The sequence below is a fragment of the Pseudophryne corroboree genome, chromosome 2 (assembly GCF_028390025.1).
Source record: "Pseudophryne corroboree isolate aPseCor3 chromosome 2, aPseCor3.hap2, whole genome shotgun sequence".
Lineage (NCBI taxonomy): Eukaryota > Metazoa > Chordata > Amphibia > Anura > Myobatrachidae > Pseudophryne > Pseudophryne corroboree.
Window position 1 is genome coordinate 811,214,745 of NC_086445.1, and position 26,427 is coordinate 811,241,171.

The 26,427-nt window shown below is 44.5% G+C and overlaps 1 protein-coding gene across 3 annotated transcripts in view; it reads left to right on the forward strand.

The window, feature by feature from the left end:
* SIRT2 (sirtuin 2) overlaps positions 1 to 26,427 on the forward strand; it is a 156,053-nt gene that overhangs the window by 70,408 nt on the left and 59,218 nt on the right. For all 3 annotated transcript variants that reach the window (XM_063955666.1, XM_063955663.1, XM_063955665.1), the window contains 6 exons: positions 3,418 to 3,459; positions 19,220 to 19,326; positions 19,821 to 19,877; positions 20,188 to 20,256; positions 20,541 to 20,670; positions 20,959 to 21,018. In XM_063955666.1, coding sequence (XP_063811736.1) covers positions 3,418 to 3,459; positions 19,220 to 19,326; positions 19,821 to 19,877; positions 20,188 to 20,256; positions 20,541 to 20,670; positions 20,959 to 21,018 — 465 coding nt within the window. The remainder of the gene's footprint in view (positions 1 to 3,417; positions 3,460 to 19,219; positions 19,327 to 19,820; positions 19,878 to 20,187; positions 20,257 to 20,540; positions 20,671 to 20,958; positions 21,019 to 26,427) is intronic.

Sequence of the window (26,427 nt, forward strand, 5' to 3'; positions counted from 1 at the left end):
GAGCACTGCTGGAAACAGGCTCCCTGCATCGTGGGACTGAGGAGAGAGAAGCAGACCTACTTAAGTGATAGGCTATGCTTCTTAGGCTACTGGACACCATTAGCTCCAGAGGGAGTCGGAACGCAGGTCTCCCCTCGCTGTTCGTCCCAAAGCCGCGCCGCCGTCCTCACAGAGCCAGAAGATAGAAGCCGGGTGAGTATAAGAAGAAAGAAGACTTCTAAGGCGGCAGAAGACTTCAGATCTTCCATGAGGTAAGCGCGAAGCTTTACCGCTGCGCGCTTACCTCAGGGAAGATCTGATTGCTCCCACACACAACACACACTAGCAGGCACTGATGGGTGCAGGGCACAGGGGGGGGGCGCCCTGGGCAGCAATATAAACTTCTAAGTCTGGCATTTATATGTAGATAGGCTGCGGAGGCAGTAATTATAAAAATCCCCCGCCAGTTTTATACATCTGAGCGGGACAGAAGCCCGCCGCTGGAGGGGGCGGAGCTTGGTCCCTCAGCACTAACCAGCGCCATTTTCTCCACAGAGCACTGCAGCGAAGCTGGCTCCCCGGACTCTCCCCTGCTGAACACAGGGCTGGAAAGGGGGGGAGGGGGGAGCACTTGTAAGGTAAGGTGCAGTGAGTGTATTACACATTTAATTATATATAAAAATCGCTATATTATCTGGGAAATTGTTTCCAGTGTCAGTTGGCGCTGGGTGTGTGCTGGCATACTCTCTGTCTCTCCAAAGGGCCTTATTGGGGAACTGTCTCCGTATAACTATTAGTGATGAGCGGGTTCGGATCCTCGGGATCCGAACCCGCCCGAACTTCACCTTTTTTTTCACGGGTCCGAGCGACTCGGATCCTCCCGCCTTGCTCGGTTAACCCGAGCGCGCCCGAACGTCATCATCCCGCTGTCGGATTCTCGCGAGATTCGGATTCTATATAAAGAGCCGTGCGTCGCCGCCATTTTCACTCGTGCATTGAGATTGATAGGGAGAGGACGTGGCTGGCGTCCTCTCCGTTATAGTAGAAAAGACTGAGTGACTTAGTTATAATTGTATAACTCTCACTGGTTTGAACCGCTTCAGATGGTTGAATTAAAATTTCTCACTTGGAAGGTGGTCATGTTGTTGGCCTTGGCATCTGCAAGGCGGGTGTCCGAATTGGCGGCCTTGTCTCACAAGCGCCCCTATTTGATTTTCCATGTGGATAGAGCAGAGTTGAGGACTCGTCCTCATTTTTTGCCTAAGGTGGTTTCTTCATTTCATATGAACCAACCTATTGTGGTGCCTGTGGCTACGGGTGACTTGGACGATTCCAAGTCCCTGGATGTGTCAGGGCCTTAAAAATTTATGTAGCCAGGACGGTTCGGGTTAGGAAAACAGAAGCACTGTTTGTCCTGTATGCAGCCAACAAGGTTGGCGCTCCTGCTTCAAAGCAGACTATTGCTCGCTGGATCTGTAATACGATTCAGCAGGCTCATTCTACGGCAGGATTGCCGTTACCAAATTCGGTAAAGGCCCATTCCACTTGGAAGGTGGCCTCTTCTTGGGCGGCTGCCCGAGGCGTCTCGGCTTTACAGCTTTGCCGAGCAGTTACCTGGTCGGGTTCAAACACTTTTGCAAAGTTCTATAAGTTTGATACCCTGGCTGATGAGGACCTTGCGTTTGCTCAGTCGGTGCTGCAGAGTCGTCCGCACTCTCCCGCCTGGTCTGGAGCTTTGGTATAAACCCTATGGTCCTTATGGAGTCCCCAGCATCCTCTAGGACGTAAGAGAAAATAAGATTTTAAACCTACCGGTAAATCGTTTTCCCCTAGTCCGTAGAGGATGATGGCGCCCGTCCCAGTGCAGACAAATTCTGCAAGGCTTGTATATAGTTGTTGCTTACATAAGGGTTATGTTACAGTTGAGATCAGTCTTTAGCTGATACTGTTTTGTTCATACTGTTAACTGGTTGAGGATATTCCAGGTTATACGGTGTGGATGGTGTGGGCTGGTATGAATCTTGCCCTTAGATTAACAAAATCCTTTCCTCGTATTGTCCATCTCCTCTGGGCACAGTTTCTCTAACTGAGGTCTGGAGGAGGGGCATAGAGGGAGGAGCCAGTGCACACCCATTCTAAAGTTCTTTATAGTGCCCATGTCTCCTGCGGAGCCCATCTATACCCCATGGTCCTTACGGAGTCCCCAGCATCCTCTACGGACTAGGAGAAAAAGATTTACCGGTAGGTTTAAAATCTTATTTTCTCGTGGTCCGTAGTGGACACTGGGCGCCCACCTCAGTGCTTCGATTTCTGCTTACCTGAGTAAGTTTTTGATTTGCCCGCCGTTGCGGTCCTGTTATGTTGTTGGAATAGCAGTGCTATCCTGGTTGGGTTGGTGTTGCTATCCTCTGTTTCGGTTAGCGCCCTCCTTTTGTTTATGGTTGTGTGTTGGCTTAGTGCCTCACCGCTGTTGTATTTATTCCTTCTCTCGTGGTATGTTCATCTCCTCGGGCACTGTTTTCTTAAACGGAGTCTGGTAGGAGGGGCATAGAGGGGAGGAGCCAGCACACACATACACGCACTAAAGGTTTTAAAGTGCCAGGCTCCAGTGGACCCTATCTATACCCATGGTACTAAAGTATAGATCCCCAGTATCCACTACGGACTATGAGAAAAGGAATTACCGGTAAGTAGTCTATTCCTATTTTTCCTTTTTTTTTTTGTCTTTTCAAAATGAATAAGGCAGTTTTTTTGTAACGACTAATTAATCTGTAGATATAATTATGGCTTCCCAGTATTTTGTCATTCATATCCAGTATTTCTAGAGCTTTTATTTTGAGTCCTTCTCTCACAAATAATCCCATTTGATTGAAAGAACAATTTTCCAATATAAAATTTATATTCATTAATATTGATTTAATAAATTTGCAATTATTATTACTATGTTGATATTTGAAACTATCTTCTTTTGCATTTAATATGCACTTTATGAACTTCAGTTTTATTTGTTTCTTAATGTCGGATTGCTATATCTTAATTATCTGGAATCTAAAATCCATGGGACCTAAATGTTATCACAAGTTTAAAAAAAACAAAATCCTGATGTATTTTAGTAGTTTGTTTTTGCTCCCTAATTCTGTGAGGGTATTAACATTGTTACTAAGCACAATTTTGTAGTGGAGGAATGCCAGTGATTGTACTGTTCTGCCAACATTTTAACCCATAAATGTATTATTCCACAGCTAAACTGTTCACTGTAACACACCAATGTATACACAAGTCACTGAAAATGTGATTGTATTTGAACCAGTTGTGATCGCTGTGAGACTATTCATCTCTAGTACATGAAAAGCAGCCAATTTTCCTATTATTGATACTGTATACTTTAAGATCTATTTCCCCCATGCTCTCTTAACATTTCTTCATTGTCCTTTGCAGGTAAAAATGTGGTGTTTATGGTTGGAGCTGGTATCTCAACATGTGAGTAGTATTTCTCATTTAAAAGGATGGTCCATGGCCCCTTATTTTTGTCTGACATCCCTCAGTGTGGTCTGTACACCTGTGAGTTCCCTGCTCCAAGTTTGTACATTAGTGACTTTACCACTGTTACTCTACTATACCGGCATGTCCAATATACTCTACTATACTCTAATGTCCAATATATTAGCCTACATAATAAAAGGCTAACGCGGCTCCTCATCTCTATGGGGGGAGTTCAAGTGTTTTGCTCAGCGGTGGCCACTAGGTGGCGTGCAACAGAGCTATTCAAGTGTTGCTCCAGTTGGCCGCACACATCCCCGGCGCTGACATTAATGTTAAGTTGTTCCGTCATTTTGATGTGCTGGTACCTAGTATTACTATAATATGCTGCTCATACAGATGTGTCCTCTCACAGCCTTGCTGCAGTCACAATAAACAGCCCTTGAAGTCGCGCCATGCTGTGGCGGCACTCGGTAGCGCTAAGCGTCCCAGGATAAGTCAGCTTGACAGGCATATATCCAGACGTATCTGTGGTGGTCCCGTATTTCGTCATTCAGGGGTCCCCTACCATAAAAAGGATACTTTTCAATACAGTTACATGTCTGGATTTAGATCTAGCTATTAAGACTCTTTTTAGATTTACAGTTCTTGCCCCAGGATCAGAAAGGCAAAGAGAAATGGGATATTATTATAATCAAAAACCAGAAGTGAGTCACAGACTACTTTAAATGTGTAGGGTATAAATACAAGACTACAGGTACACAGATGCAGAATGGAATATGTACATGGGAATAGTGTTTGTTCTTATTTATATTATTTGTACATTTTTGCTTATTTTTGTATGCATTTAATAATTCATTGACAATACCTTTTTGTCAAGTGTCTGCTGAAGTTGTCATAACCTCACCAATAATTCTGCCTTTAATACCATTTCCGGCCACACTGAATTGCAGGTAGGCTTGTGACTTTCCATGATTTCGCAGTAAGGTTTGGAACTGTAATTAAAAAAAAAAAAGTTTATTTAACAAATGGCAGAAGAGGAATTATCCATATACCAAGACTTTCTCATAGATCGGTGCTTACAGCAGAATAGCTCCACCTGCTTTTCCTCATAGTGAATAAATAAAACCATTATGACTGTACCCAGTATAGGGTAGTAGTGCCATAGCAAATTAATAAAACGTATAGAAGACATGTAGAGGTAATAAAGTCATAGGGGGATATTCAGTTTTTTTCCTGTCTATTAGATAGGAAAAAACAGACACCCAACTGACTTTTCAATCAATTGAATAACCCCCCATAGCTCCATAAATGATAATGAGCATCAAAACAGAGCCTTGTTCAGAGTCAGTCGGAGCCATGATCTACTGTACCTGCAGCTGGCTGATTATCTTAAATATTCTTTGACTATGAGACCATTTGAATTTCAAAAGCATACATAGCACTTCAAATCAGTATAAATGAGTAAAAATATATTTCAAATACAGTATATATGTATATTTCTGTAAAATAATAATCTATAGAAAAATGCAATATTATTCAAAGTATCATATCTCACCTACTTAACTTAATAGACAATTGTTTTTCTAAAACACCACTTCGAAATTATCTGTTGGTTTTATTTTCAATTTAATAAAGTTTAAAAAGTACTTTTAATAATATATATATTAAAGTATTTAATAAAATACTTTAATAGTTGCAGAGGGTGGGGGCTCTTCAATTGGGATCTTACCACTTGAGGGGTGGGGGTAGATAACACTGGGGATCTTTTGCCCCACTCTCCCCGGGGCAAAAGTGGTAATAGATCCCAGTTGCAGACCCCCCCACCCTCACCCCCAGTGAGAATGGGCCCCCACTGTAATAAAAAAAAAAAATATATATATATATATATATATATATATATATACATATACAGGTTGGTTGGATGGCGGCACTCAGAGACTTGTACTCACGTTAAGTAGGGAACTTTTATTCAAGTATCAACGTTTCGGGTAGGCACCCGTCGTCAGGATAGCATAACAACAAATATTACACATTATCACATTTATATACCTAGGCATACCTTAATTGAGTCACCTGGTCCGGTCCAGCTGGGAGCCGCAGTATCGGGTTCCGGCTGCAGAGCGGGCGTGCGGCATGAACGCCACTCCGTCCCGCTCTGTGACGTCATCCGTGTGCGCACGTCCAGTCTGTCCGGCCAGGCGTCATCAGGTTATCTCCATGGTAACTGGTACACAAACAGAAAAGAAAAATAGACAAAAACATTACTGTTTAAAAACAATTAAAAACTGTTACTATCAGTAACCTATGGTGGTAATCAGTTACTACTTTGCTATGATGGAGATATTAAATGTCGTTCCGCTAAATGTAATTACTTTATCAGTGGCTCATTTAATAGGCAGTACTAACGACTCATTACTAAAGGGCTTATTAGGCCCGATATTCAAATTAGTGGTAACGAAGTTTATTCACAAAAAATACTTAGAATGAATGCTTGACCGCTAAGTTACATGAAGCACTTCAGACCCAGGGTGTCGTTAAGACCCCTAGGGGTTATGGTATCCAACTGGAAAATCCATCTACTTTCCAATTGGAGCAACGCTTTCCCTCGATTTCCTCCCCTACTGGTAGCTGGTACGTGGTCGATCAATTTAGATCTCAAACTGGCTATGCTATGTTTAGCTTGGGCGAAATGTCGGGCTACAGTTTGGTCACTATCACCTGACTCTAGCCGTCCTGATGGCCGATCTATGTCCTGCCATTCGTTCTCTAAATTGTCGTTCGGTCTTACCTATATAACTTAGTCCACATGGACAAGTTAAAATGTAAACGACAAATTTAGTAGTGCACGTCAGTGCATGTCTTATTGTGTATTTTTTTCCCGAATGGGGGTGTGTGAACGTATTACCTGGGATAAGAGACCTGCAGGTAGTACACCCCGGGCAGCGATAGCATCCTGTCTTCTGAGTCAAAAAGTGTGTTTGTAATTTTTTCTTCTTAAAGTTCGTGATGTCTCTCTTAATTAGACGATCACCCAAATTACGGCCTCTGGTATAACTAGTAAGGAGGCGTGAATCTTTAAGTGAAGGCAAGCTTTTATCTGTATTGACTATGGGCCAGAATTTTTTTGCTACCTTATTAGTAAATTGGCTTCTGGTGTTATATCTGTTTACCCAAGGTACGAACGATGTTTCTGAAGGTGTCATACTGTTGGTTCTAAGTGTCTCATCCCGAGGGATGGCTAACACTCTATCCCTGGTCTTCTCCAATTCTCTGCAAGGATACCCCCTTTCCACAAACTTATTCACCATCTCTGCCATAGCTTGTGCAGTTTCTACTGGGTCACTAGTTATTCTCCTTACTCGCAACATCTGCTAGTGAATCTGAGCCACAACCATCTACCTCCACGGGCCACCATCACCCTTTAGGGGCAGCGACCCAAGCAATCAATACAGGCCTGGGAAAAGAAAAACGAGGAGGGGGAGACAAAACGCGAGGCAGAACAAGGGGCCGACCACCGCGCAGAAAATAGACAAGGTGTTTAATCTATCTTCGACACCGTTAACAGACCAAGAATATGAAGTTCTCTCTAAAGGCCTTTCCTATATTCCCACTACTAAGTTCGACAGTTTCCAGTGGAAAGTGGATACTTACAAGCTTAATCGTACCCTGAGACTTAAGGAACACTTCAAGGAAACACAACCACCGTTAGATAATCCAACAGAAGCGAAAGTACCCAAGAATTTAAGAAAGCTCCAACCCAGATCTACTTTTGACCCAATTAGTGCCAATCCGTCAAAAACATTTACTAGATTGATGGATCAACTTGGCACAGTATCTCAAAGAGAAAAACCTTTTAGAAATAATATGTCCAAAGAAGAACTTGAGACAGTCAGTAAATTAAGCAAACGGACAGATATTGTCATACGTAAGGCTGATAAGGGTGGGGCGGTTGTGGTGCAATCCCTTGAGGATTATGATACAGAATGTTTACGACAACTAGCTGACACTGATACCTATGAGCTATTATCGAGTGATCCTACGATGTGTTATAAGTTAGAAATAGATTCAATTCTATCGATAGCAGTTTCACAACTACACATCACACCGGAAGTAGCTAAAGCGCTCACAGTAGAATTCCCAGTGGTACCTATATACTATACTGTGCCAAAAATACACAAAAGTTTGGAGAGGCCCCCGGGTAGACCTATCATATCTGCCCGGGGTTCCCTCTACCAACCGATATCTGTGTATTTAGATTCCCTACTGAATCCATGTGTTCAGAAATCTACAACTTACCTTAAAGACACTACAGATTTATTGTTAAAAATTAAGAGCTTGGGATCCCTCCCTTCGGGAACATTATTATGTAGTGCTGATGTCAATAGTCTGTACACATGTATTCCCCACTCAGACGGACTAAGGGCAGTGGAATTGTTGATTACCAATAACCCACATTATAAAGGGCCCCCGGTACATTTATTTTTACAATTACTTAATCTGGTACTAACAAGAAATTTTTTCATGTATGATGCACGTTTTTACGTGCAAGTTGCGGGGTGTGCGAAGGGGTCGAATGTGGCCCCATCGTACGCAAACGCTTATATGATTATGGTCGAACAACGGTTACTATTATCTAAACCTGAGGTCATGCAATATTTGCCACTATATGTGAGATTCATAGATGATCTCCTACTGGTCTGGTTGGGAGATGAATTATCGTTAATAACCTTATTATCTACACACAACAGGACAGGACATGCAGTGCAATTTACATATAATATCTCTCCGGAAGTTATTAATTTTCTGGATGTGAAAACTTCACTCCAGTCAGGGAAAATAACAACTGCACTACATGTGAAGGAAACTGATAGGAATACTATCCTTAAGCACGATAGCTTCCACCCACAAGCACTTCGAAAAGGTCTCCCTTACTCGCAGATGTTGCGAGTAAGGAGAATAACTAGTGACCCAGTAGAAACTGCACAAGCTATGGCAGAGATGGTGAATAAGTTTGTGGAAAGGGGGTATCCTCGCAGAGAATTGGAGAAGACCAGGGATAGAGTGTTAGCCATCCCTCGGGATGAGACACTTAGAACCAACAATATGACACCTTCAGAAACATCGTTCGTACCTTGGGTAAACAGATATAACACCAGAAGCCAATTTACTAATAAGGTAGCAAAAAAATTCTGGCCCATAGTCAATACAGATAAAAGCTTGCCTTCACTTAAAGATTCACGCCTCCTTACTAGTTATACCAGAGGCCGTAATTTGGGTGATCGTCTAATTAAGAGAGACATCACGAACTTTAAGAAGAAAAAATTACAAACACACTTTTTGACTCAGAAGACAGGATGCTATCGCTGCCTGGGGTGTACTACCTGCAGGTCTCTTATCCCAGGTAATACGTTCACACACCCCCATTCGGGAAAAAAATACACAATAAGACATGCACTGACGTGCACTACTAAATTTGTCGTTTACATTTTAACTTGTCCATGTGGACTAAGTTATATAGGTAAGACCGAACGACAATTTAGAGAACGAATGGCAGGACATAGATCGGCCATCAGGGCTGCTAGAGTCAGGTGATAGTGACCAACCTGTAGCCCGACATTTCGCCCAAGCTAAACATAGCATAGCCAGTTTGAGATCTAAATTGATCGACCACGTACCAGCTACCAGTAGGGGAGGAAATCGAGGGAAAGCGTTGCTCCAATTGGAAAGTAGATGGATTTTCCAGTTGGATACCATAACCCCTAGGGGTCTTAACGACACCCTGGGTCTGAAGTGCTTCATGTAACTTAGCGGTCAAGCATTCATTCTAAGTATTTTTTGTGAATAAACTTCGTTACCACTAATTTGAATATCGGGCCTAATAAGCCCTTTAGTAATGAGTCGTTAGTACTGCCTATTAAATGAGCCACTGATAAAGTAATTACATTTAGCGGTAACGACATTTAATATCTCCATCATAGCAAAGTAGTAACTGATTACCACCATAGGTTACTGATAGTAACAGTTTTTAATTGTTTTTAAACAGTAATGTTTTTGTCTATTTTTCTTTTCTGTTTGTGTACCAGTTACCATGGAGATAACCTGATGACGCCTGGCCGGACAGACTGGACGTGCGCACACGGATGACGTCACAGAGCGGGACGGAGTGGCGTTCATGCCGCACACCCGCTCTGCAGCCGGAACCCGATACTGCGGCTCCCAGCTGGACCGGACCAGGTGACTCAATTAAGGTATGCCTAGGTATATAAATGTGATAATGTGTAATATTTGTTGTTATGCTATCCTGACGACGGGTGCCTACCCGAAACGTTGACACTTGAATAAAAGTTCCCTACTTAACGTGAGTACAAGTCTCTGAGTGCCGCCATCCAACCAACCTGTATTTGAGGATTATGTCCTTGTGGAGGGCACCGGAGCATATACAAAGTTACAAACACTAGTGCCGGATGTTCTCGTTTGTTATATATATATATATATATATATATATATATATACATATACAAACAAAGAACCCAGCACTCACCAAAGTAAACTCACTTATCCTAGGATAAGTGAGTTTACTTTGGTGAGTGCTGGGTTCTTTGTTTGTATTTATTAGAGCGATGTGGTCATGGGCTACATGCACCCCGCCCTGTGAGTGGTAAGTACAGCTGTGTACCCCGCTTTTGTGGTGGAGAGTGCTGTGTTACATGCACCCCACCCTGTGAGTGGCAAGTGCATAGCTGTGCCCCGCTTCAGATGTGGTGAGTGCTGTGGTTTTTTCTCTGTGTGTGTGTGTGTGTATATATATATAATCACCTAGTGTGTGTGCATGTGGTAGGGAATATAGATTGTAAGTCTCACTGGGTCAGGGACTGATGTGAATGGCTAAATATTATTAATAAATGCGGAATATCTGTTCCCTACATAAATAACTGGTAATAAATAAATGTGTTGCAAAGTCAGAGGCTCCTATTACTTTAAATTTTATACTCTACCTTATGGCAGAGGTTCTGTGTCTGAAATCCTACTGCAGGCTTATCTGACAGTCTGATTGATCCAACCTATTCTAGTATGGTGCTGATTAACATTATTGCAGGTGACATGACCCTTGTTGTTTCCCTGCTTTAGTGATGACTACTAGCCCCAGCCTTACAGTCCTCTGTCACAAAAATGAAGCTTAATGGCTAAAGACATTCTGGGATACAGAATGTTGGGGTTGATGTAAGATTAGTCGTTATGGGCAAGAAGTGGTATCAGCGCATGTTATGTATGAATGTGCTGGTGTGCAGTACATGACAGGGGCGCACAGCTATCTGTATTGGTGCTGCTATCTACAAGATAGCACTCCGATATGCATGTCAATGTATTTAGGGTTATTGATTTGACAGCTGTAGGTGTCACCACAGCCAGGGACACTGCATCCCCTGGCTGCGGCAGCTGCCGGCCCCAGGCTGCACAGGAGATCTCACGCATGCCTAGAGGAGCCAGCCAGGGAAGAGGCACAATGCATCAACACTAAGCTGATGCACTGTATGCCCTAGCGGGGATCGCTGGGGTAGGGGGGTGTCACTCCTCCGATTTTGCAGGCGATGTTACATAATACATATTGTCCTGTAGCTTCCTGCTTCGCCTTGGTAGTGAAGCGAAACAGTAAGTGTTATAGTGGCACGATCCATGCTGCTATAATACATCTCCCCTCTCCCTTTGTTTTGTGTAGGTATTCTTGGGCCCACCATAAATAGAACAATTGTGAATGGGAGGATGTGAAGAAAGAACAACTATGTTTCATAAAGGACACTGCCACCTTTCTCAAGTTTGCCAGATATAAACTAGATAATGTGCATGTCCATTATATTAAAGGGGACATTTTTGTACGTACTGTAAGTAAGAAATATTCTCGTTTGTAAACCCTGCACTCCTACACAATGGGATAGTTGGGGGCCAAAACTAGTTTTCAGTTATTTTTATGACGCAGCATAGAAATGTATTGATGCTGTCATTCTAATCAAATTGTACCTTTACACTAATGGTGGGTACACACCTACAGATATATCTGCAGATCAATTGAGCTGCAGACATATCTAAAGCCATTTACACACGCCCGCCCAGTTCCACTGTAAGTCATTGCCGGCTGCTGCACGATATATTGGCTGTTGGCTGTGCGGCAGGGCTGACGCGATACGTCTGTGAACAACTGAGTTCACAGACATATCGCTCGTACACACTGGCCGACGGACCCGCGATATATATCGGCCATTCAAGAGAACGCCCGATAGATATCGGACAGTGTGTACGCACCTTAAGGCCATTGGTGTGCAATGGATATGCCTAAATCATACCTCCCAACATGACCCTCTCCAGGAGGGACAGAATGCTTTGCTCCTGGACTACCCTCTTAAGTTATGATTGCCATCCCCTGTGCTGAAACACCTTTCTTATCCATTAACCTGTTCAAAACGGGTGCCGGCAATCCTAAATTAAGAGAAAAGACCAGAAACAGAGCATTCTGTCTCTCCTGTGAGGGTCATGTTGGGAGGTATGCCTAAATAGGGCTTATCTCTAGGTGATGTAATGCATCGGCATGTGTGCACCCGTACTGAGCATACTGTACATGTATGTGCCCAAATTCCTCTCCAACTTGCATTTACAGATGTAGCCACGCTCTTCCTTCCTGCAGCTCAGCTACATGGGCACACGTGCCACGCTGAGATGTGGGTGCGGCATAGTATGCCACCCATGTATTCTTATGGGCACGCGTACTTAGATGCATGCACGCGTCCTAGTCGTGTGCACACTTGCCGCGAATATGGCAAGCTGCAGGCTAGCTGAGCGTGGCTACATCTGTAGCTCTAAATTTTTGTGTACATGTTGGCATCTGAACAGCTAATTAATGTGCACTTTTACTTGGAAAATGTGAGTTTATGTCTGACTCTAATTCAAGTCCTGGTACTTTCAGTGTCTTAGGCCATTGTTGGGAAAAAAAAACAGCAATTCCTGAAAGCATATTTATAGATGGCAAGGTGAACCTTTATGCCACATGTGAATGCAGCGGACCACACACAAATGAAGACTGGGTTTTTGCTCCGATATTTGAAAAAAAAACTGTGTTAGCCATGAAGAAGTCATAAGACAAAGACTGCTCTGGTAGTGTCCCTTCCATAACAATTTGTGGGCTAATCCCTGGGCTCAGCATTGTGTGTTCCTCACCTACACACTGTGCTGAGTCACTAATGATACGATAGAAGGCCTCCGGCTGATGCAATGTCAGCAGCTGATGTATAATGCCAGTACAAAGTAGAGTGACAGCGGTAAGTAATTCCTGAAGAGAGCAGTTTAACCAGCTGTGAGAGAACCATAAACAAATGCGGGATGTGATTGGCTGCATGATATGAAGCTAAGAATACAGGGTACTATTTACTATACCTATCTAACAAGTCATCTCGCAGTAAAATCAACTGATATCTATATTATCTACAGCAGGGGTGGCCAGACTTTTGGGACCTGGGATCTACTTTTTATTCACTTTATTCACTTACTTACCGGTGATCTACCGGCGTCAAATAACACCAATAATAACGCTCCCATTTAAAAATAGCATTAATAATGATGCCATCAAATAACAGCACCAATAATAATGTGCACAATTAAAAATAGCATTAAGAATGACAACATCAAATAACCCACCCCTGTGCAAATCCCCCTCCTTTGCAGATACCCCCCTCGTGCAGATACTCCCCTTCCACTCCCCTGCATAATAGCCACCTGTACAATAATCCCATCTGTGCAGATCCCCCCCCCTTTTGTAAAAAAAAAAAAAAAAAAAATTTGTGAAGATAACACGCTCTGTGCAGATCCCCCCTTTGCAGATTGTCCCTCCCCTTGTGAAGAAACATTCCTTTGCATAACTTTCCTGACAAGTTGTCACGCTGCCGAGCTTCAGTCCTCCATCTCCTCGCAATCACGGCTCCCGCTTTCACGCTGCATGGCCTCCCGCTGGCTGCTAGATCAAACTGGATCCAACTAGCGCCCAGGCCCCTCACATCGCGGGTGACGGAATTACGTCACCCGCACACTGCATCCCTTTGAACTATGAAGAGAAGAAGCGGTGGCAGGCTCCTTACAGTTATTTTCTGTTAAGACTGTTGCAGTCTACTCTGCGACCTACCAGTAGATCGTGTTCTACCTTTTTGGCCACCTCTGATCTACAGTATGAGCTAAGTTTCTTTATTAGTAAAGTCATGCAAAGATAACTGGAACCACAAGGATAAATGTGTCTTCCAGGGCAGTTTAGAATTCAGATAACACATTACTGGGCATGCTTGATAGAATATTTTAATCTAAGAATACATTATATATTGCGGTGGTTCTCAACTGCAACCCTCAAGCATTCTATCTGTGGAAGCAGGTGGAATAATTACTGACCAGCAAAATAGATTAACTCACCTGCATTAATAAAGAAGTATAGAAAACATGACCTGTTGTTGGTGCTTGAGGACTGGAGTTGAAAATCCCTGATATACACTGTTTAACAAACAAGTGGGGTACAACGTTAACAAAATTTGATTGAAATACAGTATATATGTTGTTAAAAGACAGCAGAAATGTATATATGTATGGTCATCCATTAATGCTCTTGTAGCACTTCTAAAACCTAGTTTACAGCACCCTAACAGAATAGCTTAGGGCACAGGTTCTCAATATCGGTCCTCAGGACCCCACACAGTGCATGTTTTGCAGATCTCCTCACAGTATCACTAGTGAAATAATTAGCTCCACCTGTGGACCTTTTAAAATGTGTCCGTAATTAATACACTGTGCACTTGCTGGGTTACCTGCAAAACATGCACTGTGTGGGGTCCTGAGGACCGAGTTTGAGAACCCCTGGCTTAGGGTAATGGTTATAGATGTTCTGGTTTATAGTATATTAATTTGTCGTGTGTCAGTCTTCATGAGTTAGCCATAAGTAGATAACTAACGTGTACCCTGGAGGATGCAAGGAAAACAGTCCGCGCTGGATGATCTAAATATTATACAGTATATAATATTACTTTTGTCTGAATAAATTAATCCAGTGCCGCTCTTTTACAAACACTGCGTGATTGTCTTATGAATGTGCATACTGGGAGACTCATTAGCAGAGGCGTATCTAGCACGGGGCGAGCAGGGCACGTGCCCTGGGCGCCATGGCAGCCCCAACAGAGGGGGGCGCCACCGGCACCTGCACGGCCCACTCGCCCCATGCTTCAGGGATTCCGCCGGCGCTACCCGCGGCGCTTTCCCTGTCTCCCCGGCTGCTGTGCCTGTCACAATAGACAGGCAGCGGCAGCCCGGAGCCTCCCCCTACTCCCCCCTGCAAAGTGACTGTGTGTACGCGATCGCGACCGCGGAGGTGCGCGCATGCGCGTGCGCGACCTCGGGGGGGCGTGCGGCCCCTGCCCTGAACAGCAGTGAGTGCAGGTGAGCGGGAAGGGGGTGCGGGACATTTTGTGTGTGTGTGTGTGTTAAGTGTGTGTGTGTCGGACAGTGTGCGTGTGTGTTGTGTGTGGGACATTGTGTGTGTGTGGGACAGTTTGAGTGTGTGTAAATTGTGTGTGTGACTGTGTGTGTGTGTGGGACAGTGTGCGTGTGTTAATTGTGTGTGTGTGACAGTGTGAGTGTGTTAATTGTGTGTGTGGGACAGTGCGTGTTTGTTAATTGTGAGTGTGTTAATTGTGTGTGTGTGGGACAGTTTTGAGTGCGTGTTAATTGTGTGTGTGTGGGACAGTGTGCGTGTGTGTTAATTGTGTATGTGTGGGACAGTGTGAGAGTGTTAAATGTGTGTGTGTGTGTGGGACAGTGTGAGTGTGTTAATTGTGTGTGTGTGGGACAGTTTGAGTGTGTGTTAATTGTGTGTGTGTGGGACAGTGTGCGTGTGTTAATTGTGTGTGTGTGGGACAGTGTGCGTGTGTATCAATTGTGTGTGTGTGGGACAGTGTGCGTGTGTGTTAATTGTGTGTGTGTGGGACAGTGTGCGTGTGTTAAGTGTGTGTGACAGTGTGAGTGTGTTGTGTGTGTGTGTGTGGGACAGTGCGTGTTTGTTAATTGTGTGTGGGACAGTGTGCGTGTGTGCTATTTGTGTGTGTGGGACAGTGTGCGTGCGTGTGTGTTAATTGTGTGTGTGTGTTAATTGTCCCGGCGGTTATTGGCGTCTGTAGTGTGCGCCCCATCCTCCTCCGCTGCCGCTGACAGGAGCGGCGGTGTGCGGCTCTCCCCCTCCTCCGCCGGCTCCGTCCTCCCGTCGTGGCCCTGCAGTGTGTGCCGGTCTCCCCAGCAGCAGCAGCAGGTTAGTCTCTCCCCCCCCCCCCCCCCCTCTCTCTCTCTCTCTCTCTCTCTCTCTCTCTCTCCTCCTGTGGATTGCAGTTTGTAAGTATCATTTTAATTTTTACAGGTACCCCTATTGAATTCTACTGGACAAGTGGACGTGATCGGCGTGGGATGTAGGTAAGTAATCTGTCTCTCATTTTTACAGGTACCCCTATTGGATTCTACTGGACAAGTGGACGTGACCGGCGTGGGATGTAGGTAAGTAATCTGTCTCTCATTTTTACAGATTCCCCTACTGGATTCTACTGGACAAGTGCACGTGACCAGCGTGGGATATAGGTAAGTAATCTGTCTCTCATTTTTACAGGTGCCCCTATTGGATTCTACTGGACAAGTGGACGTGATCGGCGTGGGATGTAGGTAAGTAATCTCTCTCTCATTTTCACAGGTACCCCTATTGGATTCTACTGGACAAGTGGACGTGACCGGCGTGGGATGTAGGTAAGTAATCTGTCTCTCATTTTTACAGATTCCCCTACTGGATTCTACTGGACAAGTGGACGTGACCAGCGTGGGATATAGGTAAGTAATCTGTCTCTCATTTTTTCAGGTACCCCTATTGGATTCTACTGGACAAGTGGACGTGATCGGCGTGGGATGTAGGTAAGTAATCTCTCTCTCATTTTCACAGGTACCCCTATTGGATTCTACTGGACAAGTGGACGTGACCGGCGTGGGATGTAGGTAAGTAATCTGTCTCTCATTTTTACAGATTCCCCTACTGGATTCTACTGGACAAGTGGACGTGACCAGCGTGGGATGTAGGTAAGTAATCTGTCTCTCATTTTTACAGGTACCCCTATTGAATTCTACTGGACAAGTGGACGTGACCAGCGTGGGATGTAGGTAAGTAATCTGTCTCTCATTTTTACAGGTACCCCTATTGGATTCTACTGGACAAGTGGACGTGATCGGCGTGGGATGTAGGTAAGTAATCTGTCTCTCATTTTTACAGATTCCCCTACTGGATTCTACTGGACAAGTGGACGTGACCAGTGTGGGATGTAGGTAAGTAATCTGTCTCTCATTTTTACAGATTCCCCTACTGGATTCTACTGGACAAGTGGACGTGACCAGCGTGGGATATAGGTAAGTAATCTGTCTCTCATTTTTACAGGTGCCCCTATTGGATTCTACTGGACAAGTGGACGTGACCAGCGTGGGATGTAGGTAAGTAATCTCTCTCTCATTTTTACAGGTAACGCTATTGGATTCTACTGGACAAGTGGACGTGACCGGCGTGGGATGTAGGTAAGTAATCTGTCTCTCATTTTTACAGGTACCCCTATTGGATTCTACTGGACAAGTGGACGTCACTGGCGTGGGATGTAGGTAAGTAATCTGTCTTTCATGTTTACAGATTCCCCTACTGGATTCTACTGGACAAGTGGACGTGACCGGCGTGGGATGTAGGTAAGTAATCTGTCTCTCATTTTTACAGGTAACGCTACTGGATTCTACTGGACAAGTGGACGTGACCGGCGTGGGATGTAGGTAAGTAATCTGTCTCTCATTTTTACAGGTAACGCTATTGGATTCTACTGGACAAGTGGACGTGACCGGCGTGGGATGTAGGTAAGTAATCTGTCTCTCATTTTTACAGGTACCCCTATTGGATTCTACTGGACAAGTGGACGTGACCGGCGTGGGATGTAGGTAAGTAATCTGTCTCTCATTTTACAGATTCCCCTACTGGATTCTACTGGACAAGTGGACGTGACCAGCGTGGGATGTAGGTAAGTAATCTGTCTCTCATGTTTACAGATTCCCCTACTGGATTCTACTGGACAAGTGGACGTGACCGGCGTGGGATGTAGGTAAGTAATCTGTCTCTCATTTTTACAGCTACCCCTATTGGATTCTACTGGACAAGTGGACGTGACCGGCGTGGGATATAGGTAAGTATGTGTGAGTGTGTCAGTGTGCTTTAATAAATTTTTACTGTCACGGTGTGTGAGTTGTGTTTTTATTTGGGTATTTTTTCTGTTGTAGAACTACAGGTACCGGCGGGCCCGTTATTTCCCTGCATGTTGGTACTTGAGGTTCTCCAAGTACCAGCAAGCGGGGGAGGCTTTCTGGGCCTTGTAGTTCCACAACAAAAAACAATATTCTTTTTTTACTTACATGGCTATCAGCCTCCCATCCACAGCCCACGGATGGGGGGGGACAGCCTCGGGCTTCACCCCTGGCCCTTGGGTGCCTGGAGGGGGGTTGACCCCTTGATTTAAGGGGTCCCCACTCCTCCAGGGAACCCCGGCCAGAGCTATCTGCACTCTTTCATTCCACCTTCAAAAATTCAACTTCGACCACTGCACCTACATACACATACATACACATACATACACACCCTGACATCTTTATATGCAGTGACACCGGTGGCGTCTGCACATACTTTCCTTTTGTATTTTTTTTTTATTATCATTTTATTAATTTATTATTTTTATTAAGAAAAAATTATTATTATTATTTTTATTTTGGGGGGGGGGGGGCGCGCCATTATTGATCTTGCCCTGGGCTCCAAAAACCCTAGTTACGCCTCTGCTCATTAGTGCACAAATAGAAAACACGCACATATAAAACACACACAAAGGAAGTAGACTACTCCATACTTGTGGCTATTTCAGAAGATGTCTTGAAACCGCCTCATGGGTTCCTATGTTAATCTGGCAATTGGAGGACCCTGGCTGATCAGAAACCCTGGTGCACTGTGCTGGCAGAGTTACACCTATGGACCTGTTCGTATTCAGCCATTTGAAGGCTTTAGGTTTTTGCCCATTCATGGCTATACTAAATGTCACATTTTATAGTGCGGTGATTCTAATGAGCATAACTATTTTTATTTTTTATGTATATACATATAGGGCTTTCTATTTGTCGTAGTGTTACAGTTAGTACTATAATCTATTATTTGTAAGGTGCCCCAAAGCTTCTGCAGCACCATACAAGAAATACACATAGTAACAGTACAAATTGACATATATAGGGAGAACATAAACCAATAAAATGACGGACTAGGTAGACCTAGGATGTAGTTATGTAGTCACAATACCTCCACCTACATCCTGCCCCCTCTCTATCCCAACAGTTGGCATGCCAGCCAACAGGGACTATTCCCACTCGTGAGTGTCCACGAGTCTGCAAGGGGCTTGTTGCGCTCGCCCCCTACATCGCTTGCTGGCATTCTGCGGTCTGAATCCCAGCTTCGGGATGCTGATCGCCGGGATCCTGGCCGCCGGTAACACATACCACACCCGTAGACCCGATGAGCCTTTATACAAATGTCAAATTTCTATGAAATTCTGTGCTTGGTAAAAGTGGGATCTGATTAGATCCGTTGTTGCTATACACTGGCTTGTGGACTATTATATTAACCTCTTTTGTGCATCTACTCTAGCCGCTGGAATTCCTGATTTCCGTTCCCCAGGCAGTGGATTGTACTCTAACCTGCAAAAATATAACTTGCCATATCCAGAGGCCATTTTTGAAATTGGATTCTTTCAGGTAAAGCAACAGTTAAAGCTGCAAGATGTAACATCAGTAGGTAACCAGTGTTTTTTTTTATTTTATTTTTTATGTATATTGATATACAAATTAGAGACACAACTTTATTTTGTTTATGAATGAAATGAGTAACCTTTGATATAAACACACACATGCTAAACATTGCTAAAATACAGGCTGGATTTACCATTTTTTTCTGATTTACAGTTAAGGATTGGGGGGGGGGGAGTATACCTTACAATTTACACAAACCTACACAACCACACACACAAAAATGTAGCCTGAAGTAGTGCTGTACACTAGGAAGAGGCCTCTAAAAGTTGCTGTGGAAAGTGACAATTGCTGTCTTAGGTTATGTGCAGATGATGACATTAGACAAAAGGTGTAATTTCAACCCATGAGGAGGACTTGACTTTCAGCAATCGCATGACAAACTGTTTATACTGTATGCTTTACTTAGAGATGTATTCATTTTGTTTTTGCTCTTCTTATAGCAAAATCCAGAACCATTTTTTGCTCTGGCTCGGGAGCTGTATCCAGGACAATTCAAGGTAAGTGCAAGAGAAGAAATATGAGTGACATGGCTTATTACCGTATAACACACAGAAAAAAAGAATGCAGTCTGTCTCACAAATGGCAGCGTGCCTGTTGGCATTTATACATGTTAGAGCTCATCTGTACCTGCACTCCGCTATTGCTGAATGTCAACATCTCTGTTCAGCTGTACAATCATTTTTATTTCTAATTCACTTGCTTGTTATAAATGCTAGAATTCCCAACTAGACTTTTTTTTATTTATTTCAATTTATTTCCCTTTATTCTTGCCTCCTTTCTTGACAAAAATGTTGTCTTCTTTTTCAGCCGACTATTTGCCACTATTTCATGCGTTTGATGAAAGAAAAAGGTCTGTTGCTCCGCTGTTACACTCAGGTATTACTACTAGTGCTACATTATTCAGTCCAGTTGCACATATTTCTGGGAGCGTGTAAACCATAATTGTGGCCTCATGTCAGAGGTATTGAACATACGGCCTTCATGCTGCTATGGAACTATACTTCCTTGCATGTCCTGCTAGAGGATTAGCATGTCCTAATTGCAAAACTGTTGCATGGCATGCTGGGATTGTTTTTATATTCTAAATGACAGTGAACTATTTTGTTTTTATTATTACACAAACAGATCATATTATTAATGTATCCTGTCTTCCCGCGTAGAACATTGACACTCTTGAGAGGGTGGCCGGCCTCTCTTCTGATGATCTAGTAGAGGCTCATGGGACTTTTCACACCTCCCACTGTATTGGGCCGTTATGCAGAGCTGAGTATCCACTCTCCTGGATGAAAGGTATTTTACATTAACTACAAATATATTTCCTTGCTTTGGCGAAGCCCTGTATGAACACAGGGGCTGGGATAAATTTCTTGTATCTGTAAGTTGCATGATGATTAACAATGTTGATTTTGTAAACCTTTAAGGCCAACAAATCCCTGGAGGAGTAGAGTTAAGGCTTATGTACTTCATTATTACTATGAAGAAAACCAATGTTTCATTGTTTTAATGAGTGCATTGGTCAAATAATCAAAAGTAAAAATCTTTATACAGTGTATTTATAATTTTCATTCTTCTTTCCAGAAAAGATCTTCTCCGATTTGATCCCAAAGTGTGAAAAGTGTAACCGCTTGGTTAAACCAGGTACTAAATTTCATCCGCTAGGAGTTGAATAATAATATAGGGTAAACTTTGCATAAAAAAGGGTTAAAATTGAATTTTGATAATTAGAAAGCTGAGCAAAACTTGTCTGTGGGGTGAGCAGTTACAGTATATAGTGAGTGACATGGAGGGTGAGCTAAAACGTCAGTCATTCTTGCTGGAGGAGAGATAAGTTGCTCTGCCGAGAAAAATGCTTTTTAATGAATTTTGATCCTCCTTATCCTGTTCAATTTGTTTATTATGAAACAATCGCTGTACGAGGGGAGGAAACATTTAGTTAAAAATAGCATATCTGGTGAAAATCAATGCCCAAGTGATTGATAAAATGTATCTAAACCATAGCAACACTATTTTAAAAAGTGAAATCAAATGTCCTACTGTGGATTATTGTTCCTGAAGCATTGTGAGGTGTAGCATATTGGTCTAGTGTTTCTTAAGGGATCAGTATGAAATGCCAGCGGACGGGATCTCGGCCGTCATGATCCCGACAGTGTGATCCCATCCGCCGTAATGCTGGCAGCAGGGTGAGCATTAGATTGCCCCTTGCGGGCTTGCTGCGCTCGCCACACTGCGGGCACTGTGGCTCGCTGCGCTCACCACCGTTTCTGTTCTTCCTCTATGGGTGTCGTGGACATCCACAAATGGAGGATAGCATTGCGGCGGCATTTCACCGCTAGCCGTGACTCTGTATTGTGACCGTTGGAATCCCGACTAGCGGTATTTTAACCACTTCCCCTTCTAAAAGGTGTGTTGAGATACTGAAATGGCACTGGTAAGCCAAGCGGAAGGCTCCCTTCTCTCTGAGACCCCAGTTCTAATATGGGCCTGTACAGAACATTAAGGTCTGTTCCGTCAGTCCTTAAACATGGCCATTCTCATGTGACCGGAAATCAACTGAAAGTAAAAAATTGTAAAATTAAAAAATTAAAAGCTTCATAAATTCTTAATATCATTTCATGTTCATGACCATGGGCATAGCTATAATGGGTGCAGGGGGTACCATTGCTATGGGGTCCAGATTCTTACGGGTCTTATAGTTGCCTACTAAGTTCCCAGAATTAGCTGCTAAGCAACGGGGTACGGTGTGTTGCCCACCCTGAAAACAGGGACTCGTCAGCACTCGTATAGGTGGAGGTCTGTATATCTCTGCCTCTCAATAATGCCCCACACTGATATAATCCATCTCCCACACTCCCATTTCACCCCCACAGGCACAACTTTGCTAATCAGTGAGCACGGCACTAAAGGCCAGTGCACACTACAGAGATGTGTGCTGAGTGATCTGCCAGTGACCGCTCAGCACAACGCGAGGGGGGCGATCTGGCATCGGCGATAGCGCCGCGCATCGCTATTGCTGTAGGGCATACACATGGAGAGATCCGTGCTTGAAATCTAAGCAATCTAGTCAGGTTACTGTTCCCAGTTGTAGTCCACGTGGATCGGCAAGTATGAATAAGTCCAAAAAATGAAGAATTTTATTTTAAAAACTCATGTCGAACTTTTGACCTGTCGACCTATTGACCACGTCGAACTAATGCATGTCGACTGTCAGTGGTCGACCTAAGCTGTGTCTACCTAACGACCGTATCCCACTTTAATTTACTCTTTTATAAAATATAATTTATGCTATTACAGCTATACGGGGCTGTGAACAAAGGTCAGAGTCCGGGGGTACTGTAGGTGTGACGTAGTTACTTACTTGCACCGCGAGGGGGACTTGTGGGTAATTGAATTCGACCCAAAGCATATTGTTGCACCTGGGTCTACCGCTAGTTAGATCTGCAATTTAGTAGGCAAGTGTGTTGTTGTACAGATGATGTAGCCATGATCATGTTACTGTGATGCAGCATGTTGCATCACGGCATGCTGCATGTAATTAATGGAGCTATCCCAGCTGCAAGTAGTCGCAGCCTTGCACACCATGCAGCAAACCATGTTGCAGCATGCTGTATCGCAGCAAAGATGAGCATGGCTACATCTGTTGTCCTTACTGGACATGTCCATATTTTGATAGAGATGTGCGAGTTTGGATATTCTCGTTTCTTGACGCCAGAATTAACGCGAGTTTGGATTTATCCAGATTTCTCATACGTCCTAGAGGATGCTGGGGTCACATTAGAACCATGGGGTATAGACAGGATCCGCAGGAGACATGGGCACTTTAAGACTTTGAAAGGGTGTGAACTGGCTCCTCCCTCTATGCCCCTCCTCCGGACTCCAGTTTTAGAATTGTGCCTAGGCAGACTGGATGCACTCTAGGGGAGCTCTACTGAGTTTCTCTGAAAAGACTTATGTTAGGTTTTTTATTTTCAGGGAGGACTGCTGGCAACAGTCTCCCTGCTTCGTGGGACTTAGGGGAGAGAAGTATGACCAACTTCTGAGGTACCGTGCAGCGAGCGGTGCTCTCACACATACACAGGCACTGCAGGGCGCGGGGGTGGGCACCCTGGGCAGCATAAATCCTCATTAAAAGTTAACTGGCAAGAGGGGACATTAGTGCCTGGGCACTGTCCTAACCCCCACCAGTATAATTATTTGTTTAATTTGAGCGGGACAGAAGCGCACCTTTACGGGGGCGGAGCTTCTTCCTCACACTCACTGCTCGGCGCCATTTCCTCTCCACAAGGCTGCAGAGACGCTGGTCCTTCCTTACACTGCTGACAAGTATCAGGGTGCAAAACGGGGGGGGGGGGGGGTGCAGTACATATTGGTGCAGTATATTGGCATTTAAAAGCGCTACAGGTCTGAGGCATTTTTTAGGGTTTTCAGAGTTGTTAGTTTGGCGCTGGGTTGTGAGCTGGCAAATAATCTCTGTGTCCCTCTGACAGACTTTACTGTGGGTCTGTCCCCTATAAGCCCCGTGTGTCTGTGGGTGTTTGGTACACGTGTGTCGACATGTCTGAGGCTGAGTGCTCTTCCCAGGAGGAGGCTGTATTAGGGACACAGACGACTGAGGGGGTGACCCTGTCGGCACCGCCGACTCCTGACTGGGTGAATGTCTTGAATGCGAATATGGCTCTTATCAGTAACAGATTAGATAAGTCTGAGTCTCAGACCCAGGCATGGAAAAAATCTGTGGAGGATATGTTATTGCAAGTCCAGGACCCCTCGGGGTCGCAAAAACGTTCTTTTGCCCAGTTGATGCACACTGATACCGACATGGACACTGATTCCATTGTCGACCATAGTGATTCCAGATTAGATCCAAAATTGGCAAAGAGCATTCAATACATGATTGTGGCTATTAAAGATGTATTAGTGTACATATCACTGATGATCCTGCTGTTCCTGATAAACGGGTCTGTATGTATAAAGAAAAGAAACCGGAGGTGACGTTTCCTCACTCTCATGAACTGAACGCTCTATTTGAAAAAGTCTGGGAAAGCCCTGACAGAAAGTTTCAAATCCCTAAAAGGATTCCGGTTGCTTATCCTTTTCCCACTGAGGACAGGAAAAAGTGGGAGTCACCCCCCATTTTGGACAAGGCCCTGTCATGTTTGTCTAAAAAGGTCGCTCGCCCAGCACCGGGCACGGCGGCCCTTAAGGACCCAGCAGATCGTAAGCAAGAAACTGTTAAAATCCATTTATGCAACCACAGGTACGCTGCTCTGACCTGCCATTGCATCTGCGTGAGTGAGTAGTGCTATTAAAAAGTGGCCAGCTAACTTGTCAACTGACATAGATACACTGGATAGGGATAGCATCTCTTGACGCTGGGTTATATCAAGGAGGCTGCAGCATACCTAAAGGAAACTGCAAGAGATATTGGCCTTTTGGGATCAAAAGCCAATGCCATGGCGGTCTCGGCTAGGCGAGCATTGTGGATTCACCAATGGAATGCTGATGCAGACTCCAAGAAAAATATGGAGTCTCTCCCATATAAAGGTGGTGTCTTGTTTGGGGATGGCCTAGATGATTTGGTATCTATGGCTACCGTGGGTAAGTCATCTTTTTTGCCTTATGTTCCTCAGCAACAAAAGAAAACGCACCACTATCAAATGCAGTCCTTTCGGCCCAATAAATACAGAAGAGGGCGAGGCTCTTCCTTCCTTGCTAGTAGAGGGAGGGGAAGAGGTAAAGGATCAACAACCTTGTCGAGTTTGCAGGAGCAGAAGTCTTCCCCTGCTTCTGCCAAATCCACCGCATGACGCTGGGGCTCTCTTGCAGGAGTCCGCTACGGTGGGGGCACATCTAAAACTCTTCAGTCAGTTCTGGATTCGTTCGGTCCTAGACCTGTGGGTTTTACAAATAGTGTCCCAAGGGTACAAACTGGAGTTTCAAGACGTTCCCCCTCGCCGATTTTTCAAATCGGCCTTACCAGTTTCTCCTCCGGACAGGGAGGTAGTAAGTGAGGCTATACAAAAGTTGTGTCAGAATCAAGTCATTATCCTGGTTCCCCCGTCACAACAGGGAGAAGGCTTTTATTCAAGCCTTTTCGTGGTCCCGAAGCCGGACGGCTCGGTCAGGCCAATCCTGAACCTGAAATCCCTAAATTTCTACCTGAAGAAGTTTAAATTCAGAATGGAATCTCTCAGGGCAGTGATCTCCAATCTGGAGGAAGGAGATTTCATGGTTTCGGTGGACATAAAGGATGCCTACTTACATGTTCCCATTTATCCTCCGCATCAGGCTTACCTGAGATTTGCGATTCTGGATTGTCATTACCAATTTCTCTATCGTCCTAGTGGATGCTGGGGTTCCTGAAAGGACCATGGGGAATAGCGGCTCCGCAGGAGACAGGGCACAAAAAGTAAAGCTTTTCCAGATCAGGTGGTGTGCACTGGCTCCTCCCCCTATGACCCTCCTCCAGACTCCAGTTAGATTTTTGTGCCCGGCCGAGAAGGGTGCAATCTAGGTGGCTCTCCTAAAGAGCTGCTTAGAAAAAGTTTAGCTTAGGTTTTTTATTTTACAGTGAGTCCTGCTGGCAACAGGATCACTGCAACGAGGGACTGAGGGGAGAAGAAGTGAACTCACCTGCGTGCAGGATGGATTGGCTTCTTGGCTACTGGACATCAGCTCCAGAGGGACGATCACAGGTACAGCCTGGATGGTCACCGGAGCCGCGCCGCCGGCCCCCTTGCAGATGCTGAAGTCAGAAGAGGTCCAGAATCGGCGGCTGAAGACTCCTGCAGTCTTCTAAAGGTAGCGCACAGCACTGCAGCTGTGCGCCATTTTCCTCTCAGCACACTTCACACGCAGTCACTGAGGGTGCAGGGCGCTGGGGGGGGGCGCCCTGGGAGGCAAATGTAACCTATATAAAGGCTAAAAATACCTCACATATAGCCCCCAGAGGCTATATGGAGATATTTAACCCCTGCCTGGATTCACTAAATAGCGGGAGACGAGCCCGCCGGAAAAGGGGCGGGGCCTATCTCCTCAGCACACGGCGCC